At 37.0% G+C, this 9,239-nt stretch overlaps 1 protein-coding gene across 1 annotated transcript; it reads left to right on the forward strand.

The window, feature by feature from the left end:
* The first annotated feature begins 330 nt into the window (after nucleotides 1-330).
* Nucleotides 331-8,752, forward strand: LOC110687121. Its single transcript, XM_021863739.1, has 14 exons — nucleotides 331-2,174; nucleotides 2,361-2,468; nucleotides 2,575-2,732; nucleotides 2,818-3,028; nucleotides 3,146-3,383; nucleotides 3,489-3,636; nucleotides 3,823-4,128; nucleotides 4,947-6,285; nucleotides 6,426-6,557; nucleotides 6,647-6,834; nucleotides 6,929-7,139; nucleotides 7,245-7,482; nucleotides 7,590-7,737; nucleotides 8,205-8,752. Exons 1-14 carry the CDS (start codon nucleotides 899-901, stop codon nucleotides 8,511-8,513), a joined length of 5,010 nt encoding a protein of 1,669 aa, XP_021719431.1. The 5' UTR covers nucleotides 331-898; the 3' UTR covers nucleotides 8,514-8,752.
* The last annotated feature ends 487 nt before the right edge of the window (nucleotides 8,753-9,239 follow it).

Here is a 9,239-nt window from a genome sequence, read left to right on the forward strand (position 1 = left end):
AATATTATAAAAGTCAAAACGAATAGTAATAATAGTACTCGGGTACTAGATGAGGGTTTTGGCTACCGTATGTATAATCAAACAATCAACGAGGGTAATTGTAATTTTATACGCACAAATGATAAATTTAATTACCCAAAAATCAATGGAAAATCTTTCTCTTTGCGTGCATCTTCAACTTACAAGCTGGATATTCAATTCATATCCTGATAATCTGAACGTTATGGAGCTTCTGAATCAGGTTAAATTTATGAATTATGGGCAATTTCATGATGGGCAAATGGCAAGGCAAAGTGTAGAAGATTACCAAATCATAGAGGTACATTAAATTCCCAAAATATGTCATTTTTTCATCTGTTCAAATGATGCACACCACCTGTTTGTTGATTTGCCTATAGCAGATGATCAAACAAAATAAAATAAGAAATAAGAGTACATTCAATTCCCCAAAGATGGTATTTCGGTTTTCGGTTTTGGATTTTCTGTTCGTTGATGCACATCACCTGTTTGTTAATTTGCCTCACTGAGATAGCAGAGTGTAAGATGAAAGTGATCAAACATGAAAAATAAACATATAATTTTCACTTGTCGGTTCACTGATGTACACCAACTGTTTGTTGTTTTGTCTCACTGAGAGTTGTATTTGCATTGCAATATTGTATAATCATGGAATGTCAAACTTTGAAAATACATATCAATGTTGCGTGGCAAACTTTGCATCTTTCGTAATGTCAATGGTCAAAGATGACAAGCTACTTTCCTTTTATACATACTAGCTACCAAGCACAAACTGAGCTTCCAACAACAGTTGACTTTCTGAAAAGAAAGACAAAGTTTTGGGGATAATGTCTTAGACATTGCAAGCTTTGTGCTTTCAAAAGTTAAATGTTCTTTTCAAATGGGTTATTTACACACCTTTGTGCTATTTCTCTCTTGGGTTTGGGTCTGTAAGCAATTTGGGTCGGCTCGAGACAATATCACAGCTACTCAATCTCTTAGAGACCCTGAAACATTGGTCTCAAGTAATTTAAGTTTCAGGTTTGGTTTTTTTGGTCTCATTAACTCGACAAATCGCTATGTTGGAATCTGGTATAATAAGGAGGTTGCTGATCATTTAGAAGTGGTATGGGTAGCCAACAAGGAAAACCCACTTAATGATTCTTCTGGGGTGATCATGATATCTGTGGATGGAAATCTTCAACTCTTGGATGGACAAAACAAGAGCATTTGGTCTACAAATTCAACTGCTAAGAATGAGGTAAAGAATAACATTGCTCAAATTTTAGATACCGGGAACCTTGTTTTACAGTCAAATGCCAGTGAGAATGTCATGTGGCAGAGTTTTGACCATCCTATAGACACATTGATGAAGAGTATGGTATTAACATCAGATGGGAATATAAGCACGAAGCCAATGCTTACATCGTGGAAGAGCGCTTCAAATCCATCAAATGGACGCTTTACTGCTGGTTTATATCGCCGCAGGCTTCCTGAATTTTTTATCTGGGATGGTGATCGTCCTTATTGGCGATCAGGACCTTGGGATGGTCGTTTGTTTATGGGAGTTCAAGCTATGTTCTATTCAGCGCCGGTTGTTGGATTTCGTCTTGAAACTGACAGTGAAGGCATACTTAGGCTATCATACTCTTCGGCAAGCCAAAGGGTTACTGAACACTATGTATTGACTTATGATGGTATGCTTTCACGAAGAGATTGGGAAGATGATAGAGGATTTTGGACAGTTCAATGGCAGTCCCTGCAATATGAGTGTGATGTTTATGGAAAGTGTGGAGAATTTGGGAGTTGTAACTCAAATAATTCGCCAATTTGTAGTTGCATGAGGGGGTTTGAACCAAGGAATCACCAAGAGTGGAGTGCGGGGAATTGGAGCAATGGGTGTGTTCGGAGAACACCTTTGCAGTGTAAGATTAAAGGAGGGGAAGCAAATGGATTTTATAAATTAAGAAATGTGAAAGTGCCAGATAATGCTGCGCGACTTGATTCTGATGATGAAGATGATTGCAGGAGACAATGCCTAGGAAATTGTTCTTGTTCAGCATTTGCTTACAATTTAGGTTTTGGGTGTATGATCTGGAGTGGAAGCTTGATTGATATAACAGACTTCTCTCCTGTTGGTGTTGATGTTTTCATTAGGCTGGCTCATTCAGAACTAGGTGATGATCATCTAAAAAAAGCTATCCCCTCTCTGATATTATTGCATGTTTTGCTTGCTTTTTACCTAATGTATGGATTGACTGGTTAAATAAGTTATTTCTAATTGATTTTGTTATTAGTGGATTATCAATCACTCAGTGAGTTTTTATGGCTGATCATGTGTGCCAATGTGTTCTGTTTTGCAGATAAAACTAGTAAATGGAAAGTAATTATAGCTGTCATAGTGATTATGGGTACAACCGTGTCATTTATTTTTCTGTTCTGTCTTTGGAAGTTGTTGCATCGGCGAAATGGTAACACCTTCTGTCATTGCTTGGACTGCTTGTATAGTTTGTCCAAATAAAAAAAAAAACAAAAAAATTCCATAGCCACATTGACAAATGGTTATTTCTGTTGCAGGTAAGACAGATGGGAACAAGGATAGAAATTGGCAAAAAATAGGTAATGCTGAATTTCAAGATTTACCATTGTTGAAGTTTGAAAATTTGGTTATTGCAACGGACAACTTTTCGGAAAGCAACAAGCTTGGACAAGGGGGATTTGGTCCAGTATACAAGGTAAATCAACAACGTTTACTGGATTAAAATTTGGTGAAAATACATGCGGCAGGAATAGATACTTTAACAAAAATTACTCTTATAGGGAAAATTTGAAGATGGACAAGTGGTAGCGGTAAAAAGACTCTCAAGAGCATCAGGACAGGGCCTACAAGAATTCATGAATGAAGTGGTTGTCATCTCGAAACTTCAACATAGAAATCTTGTGAGACTGTTGGGCTGCTGTGTTGAAGGAGAAGAGAAATTGTTGGTGTATGAATACATGCCAAATAAGAGCTTGGATGCACTCCTTTTTGGTTTGTACCATAACTTATGATTTATTAGAATCTTGTGAGGAACATTCAGTAATTTGATCTGTGATTTTCAGAACCTGTGTACTCTGATGATGATTCTTCTGTGTATATTTTACTCAGATCCCTCTGATCGGGAGCAATTGGACTGGAAGCATCGCTTCAACATAATCAAAGCAATTAGTAGAGGTCTCCTATACCTTCACAGAGATTCTAGATTGAGGATTATCCACAGAGATCTTAAAGCAAGCAACATTTTGTTGGATGATGATCTCAATCCTAAGATATCAGACTTTGGCATGGCAAGGATATTTGGAGGAAACCAAGACCAAGGTGATACCAAAAGGATTGTTGGCACCTAGTGAGTGGCTGTTTGTACATATACTATCAGTAACTACTTCAAAAATGTTTTCTAGAGCATAGAAGTAACTAATGCATACATTGTAATCTCCTGTTTAAAATGCAGTGGTTATATGTCTCCAGAGTATGCAATGGAAGGTCGATTTTCAGAAAAGTCAGATGTGTTTAGCTTTGGGGTGCTGCTACTAGAGATCGTAAGTGGAAGAAGAAACAGTAGCTTCAAGGATGAGGAGTCTTTAGGCCTGATAGGACATGTAAGATATCTTATTATTTTTACGTGTTCAAAGGTATAGTTGTATGTATTGGAGATATAATGTCAGGCTGATGCTACAACATGTTTCATTTATTTGTTTCTATGACCTGAATATACTCTATTTTGCTTGCTTCTGTGCTTAAGAATGTGTATTTACTGTTTGGCTTCATTGTCTTTGCGGTTTCAGGCATGGAATTTGTGGAATGAGGACGACATTTTCTCATTGATTGATCCAGCAATTTCAGAATCAACCTTGCAAGCAGAGATTCTGAGGTGCATACATGTAGGACTGCTGTCTGTGCAAGAATTTCCTGAGGATAGACCAAGCATCACCACGGTTGTTTCCATGTTAGAGAGTGAAGTTACAGGTCTTCCTCATCCATTTCAACCTGGATTTACACTAAGGAGAACTGCTTCTTGGAATGGAACACAGCAAAATGACCGTGATTGTTATTCAAATAATAATGTTTCAATTAGTTCTTTAGTTGGTCGGTGACAACAGTTTGGGTTAGAGCTGCATCCTGTTTCATCCAAGTATATATCTGATTGCATTTGCTGAGTGTGATTAACTGTAAGTACGTGACCAATTATGTTTTAGTGAAAGTATTGCCAAAGGTCAGTTGATGTATGAAGATTTCACTTGTTAGCTTTCCATTTTTTGTTGTCCTCCACATATTCCATGTAAGGTGAATTAAGAGACCTTTATTCTCGATAGCATAAAACAATGATGCTAAGGAAAAACCTTAACAATAACTAATTGCCGAAATAATCCTAAAAATAATATATGGAAGTTATCTTAGCTTTGAACGTCCAAGCAAGGGATTGAAGATCTTAAAGGTTTTCATTTCCAATTTGTTAGGGAAGTAACTTGTGATTATCCCTACAACTTTTAATCATTACTCATGACTGGCTTAAGGTTAACTAATTTGGGGCAATTTGTTTTAAGATTAAGGTTTTAATTGGGGGTAATATTACAATTATTTGGAATAAGAAATTGATGGTGTTTGGTCGACCACTCTGTTTGATGTCGGCCAATAAACCAAAACAAAGGTCAGGTCTCATTTTCTAAAACGATATTAATGGTGGGCCATTTTTCAAATTGTGAGGCAACTAGTGAATGGTGATAGGGTAGTCCATTCCTTTGCTTACTCTGTCATGAAGTCATACAAGTTTACTTGGTGCTATGAAAACTTACAAAGTTTATTTGGTGCTATGTAAACTTACAAATATTGAAGCTGAGCAAACAGAGCCACAAATTAGTATACTTCTATGAAGTAGACTTGAAGGAATACAAGATTTTTTTAATTATGTTTCACTCCCTTCTATTTTTTTCTCCTTACTACTGAATATATGGCTTATTATGTCTACTTTGTTATTCTGTTGCTCTCTTGGGTTTTGTTCTCTGAGTTTGGTTGCGCTCGAAACAATATTACAACCACTCAGTCTCTGAGAGACCCTGATACAATAGAGTCTAGTGATGGCAGTTTCAAGTTTGGTTTCTTCAGTTTTATTAACTCAACGGATCGCTACGTTGGAATCTGGTATAACAAGAATGTCCGTGATACATTAGAAGTGATGTGGATAGCCAACAGGGAAAACCCACTTAATGATTCTTCAGGAGTGATCATAATATCTGGGGATGGAAATCTTCAGGTCTTGGATGGACAAAACAAGAGCATCTGGTCATCAAATATAACAGCAGTTGTTCCTAAAAATGAAGTTAATAATAGTTCATGTGTTGCTCAGCTTCAAGATGTTGGGAACCTTGTTTTACTTACAGATGCTAATGGGGATAATGTGGTATGGCAGAGTTTTGACCAGCTTACAAACTCATTGTTACATCATATGAAATTAAGGTTTGAAGATAATCATACAACTACAACGCCTGTGATTGCGTCATGGAACAGTGGTTCAGATCCATCTATTGGCCGTTTTACTGCTGGTTTTAATCACCGCAGTCTCCCTGAAATTTTTGTCTGGGATGGTGATATTCCATATTGGCGATCAGGGCCATGGTATGGTGATATGTTTCTGGGAGTACGAGCTATGTACAAATATGCAGCAGATGATGGATTTCATATTGAAAATGAAAATGATGGCACACTTAACCTATCCTTTTCTTCAACAACTAGAACAGTTACGGAGCACTATGTATTGAATTATGACGGGCTATTGTTAAAGAGATATTATATGGAAGCTGATGGGGGGGATTGGCTAAGTTTATGGAGGTCTCTAGAATCTGACTGTGATATTTATGGAAAGTGTGGAGAGTATGGGAGTTGTAACAGAACTCTTTTGTCTATTTGTAGTTGTTTGCACGGCTTTGAACCAAGGATTAGCCAAGAATGGAATGCAGGGAATTGGAGTAGGGGGTGTATACAAAAAAAATCTTTGCAGTGTGGGACTGTTGGAGGGGAAGAAGATGGGTTTTTTAAGTACACTAATATGAAAGTGCCTGATAATGCCGCGTGGTTGTACTCAGATGATGATGGTGATTGCAGGAAACAGTGCCTTGGAAATTGTACATGTTTAGCTTATGCTTATTATCCTGGTTTAGGGTGTATGGTCTGGAATAAAACTTTGATTGACATACAGGAATTCCCATCTGTTGGTGTGGATCTTTTCATACGGTTGGCTCATTCAGAGATAGGTGATCATTTCTGATATTTTACCTGTTCTGATTTGTATTATCATCATAGGCTTGCATTGCAGTATCAGTTGGGCAACTTTATTCTTGTGCATTAGATTAAAATAATTGAAATGCTGAATATATATATATTTCTGTTTCAGCCGAAACTAGTGAGCAGCAACAAGGTAAAGCTAGAAAAACAAAAATAACTCATGCAGTGATGGTTACGATTGGAATGGCTACAATTGTTGTTATCGTATACTGTGTATGGAGGTGGATGTGTCAAAGAAATGGTGATTTGTGCTCCTCATACGTTATATTGCTTTTGCACTAGTTCCAACATTATTTTCTGGCTTTATTTACTAACATGACAATGTTGTAGGAGTAACGACTCTTATTAGAACTACGGTAAGGAAGACTTTATTTCAAAACTCCATGCGTAAAGACGGAACTACTGAAGTTGAAGTTGGTGATTTACCAGTGTTTGGATTGGAAAAGTTGGCAATAGCGACAGACCACTTTCAGGAATTTAACAAGCTTGGGCGAGGTGGTTTTGGCGCTGTGTACAAGGTAGCTGCATAAACTTTTTTTTTTTCTTCCTATTTTTTGTGTGGGGTGAGTGAGTGATTACCATAAATTGAAAATCTGAAATGTTTATTTGCAGGGAAAATTAGATGATGGACAGGAGATAGCAGTTAAAAGACTTTCAAAAGCATCTGGGCAAGGACTTAAAGAGTTCATGACTGAAGTGTTGGTTGTCTCAAAACTTCAACACAGAAATCTTGTCAAGCTGCTTGGCTGCTGTATAGAAGGAGAAGAAAAAATGCTGGTGTATGAATACATGCCAAATAAGAGCCTGGATGCACTTCTCTTTGGTAAATTGTGCATACGTTCTTAAGATAATTATTCTACTGGCAGGATGATCTTGGTAAATGATCTTCTTTCTAAGTGTGGTTAATGCCACAATCTTTAAATCTCAGACCAAACATATCAGAAGATTCTGGACTGGAAAACGCGATTCAACGTTATCCTAGGCATATGCCGAGGACTTCTTTACCTTCATCGAGATTCTAGATTAAGGATTATTCACAGGGATCTTAAAGCAAGCAACATTTTGCTGGATGGCAATCTCAATCCTAAGATATCAGACTTTGGCATGGCAAGGATATTTGGAGGTAACCAAGACCAAGGTGACACCAAAAGGATTGTTGGCACCTAGTGAGTTCCTGCTCATACATAAACTTTTTGAAAAAAGAAGATAATCTAACATTTAAATTTGCACAGAGCTATCCATGCAATGCTAAACTCTTTTTCTTTAAATGCAGTGGTTATATGTCTCCTGAGTATGCTATGGAAGGTCGTTTTTCAGAGAAGTCGGATGTGTTTAGCCTTGGGGTACTGTTACTAGAGATTGTAAGTGGGAGAAGGAACAATTGCTTCAAGGAAGAGGACTCCTTGAACCTCTTAAGTCATGTAAGATGTTTTAATATATGTGCATAGCTACATTGATGTCTAATGGTGTTATTGGTGTAGCGTAGACATGATTGATGGATGATTAGATGTTGTCGCATTATTCTGAGTATCTATTATCATGATAAGAGCTGATTATGGGTAGGGTTCATTATTTTATAAAAAAAGTTTGCCCAAGCTTCATAAGTTTGTCTGGGAGCGGGGAAAAAACTGTAGGATCTATCATGCACTATATATTCAGGCTGCTACAACCCATATAATGGCCTGACTATATATTTAGGCTGCTACAACCTATAAAATGGCCTAACCATATAGTCCATATGGGTCTGGTAACCACTCATGCTGGAAATTGCATAAAATCTCTGTACAATTAGTTTAGTTTAGTTCTACGAACTTTGCTCTCTTCATCTCTAAGTGAACGGTTATGTAAAGTGTACTAAACATCTAACCTAATTGCTTTTACGTTTTAGGCATGGGAATTGTGGAATGATGGCAATATTCTGTCACTGATTGATCCAGCAATTTCAGAATTAACTTTCCATGCAGAAATTTTGAAGTGTGTACAACTAGGACTACTATGCGTGCAAGAGTTTCCTGATGATAGACCGAGTGTTTCTATGGTTCTTTCGATGATTGAGAGTGAGGTTACTGATCTACCTTGTCCATCTCAACCTGGCTTTACACAAAGAAGAGATGCTTCTTTTTATAAAGCTCAACTAAATGATCATGAAAATGGTTCTGTTAACCCTGTTTCTATTACTGCCTTAAGTGGTCGATAACTGCTGTTTTGGGCAGCTGCGTGGTGTATGTTGTCATTTGTATTCAGTGACCATATTTCTGACAGGAAATAATTCTTGTCAGAGATCATACGAAGTATGAATTTGGAGATATAGACATTGCCAGCTTTCAGTTCCTCGTTGCTTCTCTTTGACTTCTTAATTGTTAATCATACATGAAACTGTTGTAAGCATGACTTCCTTTTGTGGATTATGTGCCAAATATTCTGCACTTTACATTACATGGATTGATTTTGAACTAAGACGTGGGGAGGAGGCGGAATTTCTTTTAATCACTCTATTTTAACACGGCATCTACATATCATTACCAATCACCTTTTTTGCAAATATTATTTTTTGACAAGTGTGGGGGATCCGCTTGTGACAATGGTCCTCTATTGAACACATTTTATTACCAAATAAACATAAATAATGAATCTTGTAATACCCGAATAAGGAGAGTTAGGCGAGCTAATCCCTTGACAATTTTATCGATCAAGCAAGCACAGTTTTTCCAACCATGTGTATTGAGAAGCCAATCGAGTAGCAAATTATGTTGCGCTATTAGGCTATCAAATTGAAATACAATATCTAAGCATTGATCCAGACGTAGATACCTAGTAAGGACTTAATTCTCGTTTAATTTCTCTAATTTCTAATTTAATTTCTTCAGAAAACTTACCTAACTTTTGTATTTTGCTTTCAAAAAACCAAGAAAAAACATAAAAA

The sequence above is a fragment of the Chenopodium quinoa genome, unplaced genomic scaffold (genome assembly GCF_001683475.1).
Source record: "Chenopodium quinoa cultivar QQ74 unplaced genomic scaffold, ASM168347v1, whole genome shotgun sequence".
NCBI classification, from domain to species: Eukaryota; Viridiplantae; Streptophyta; class Magnoliopsida; order Caryophyllales; family Amaranthaceae; genus Chenopodium; species Chenopodium quinoa.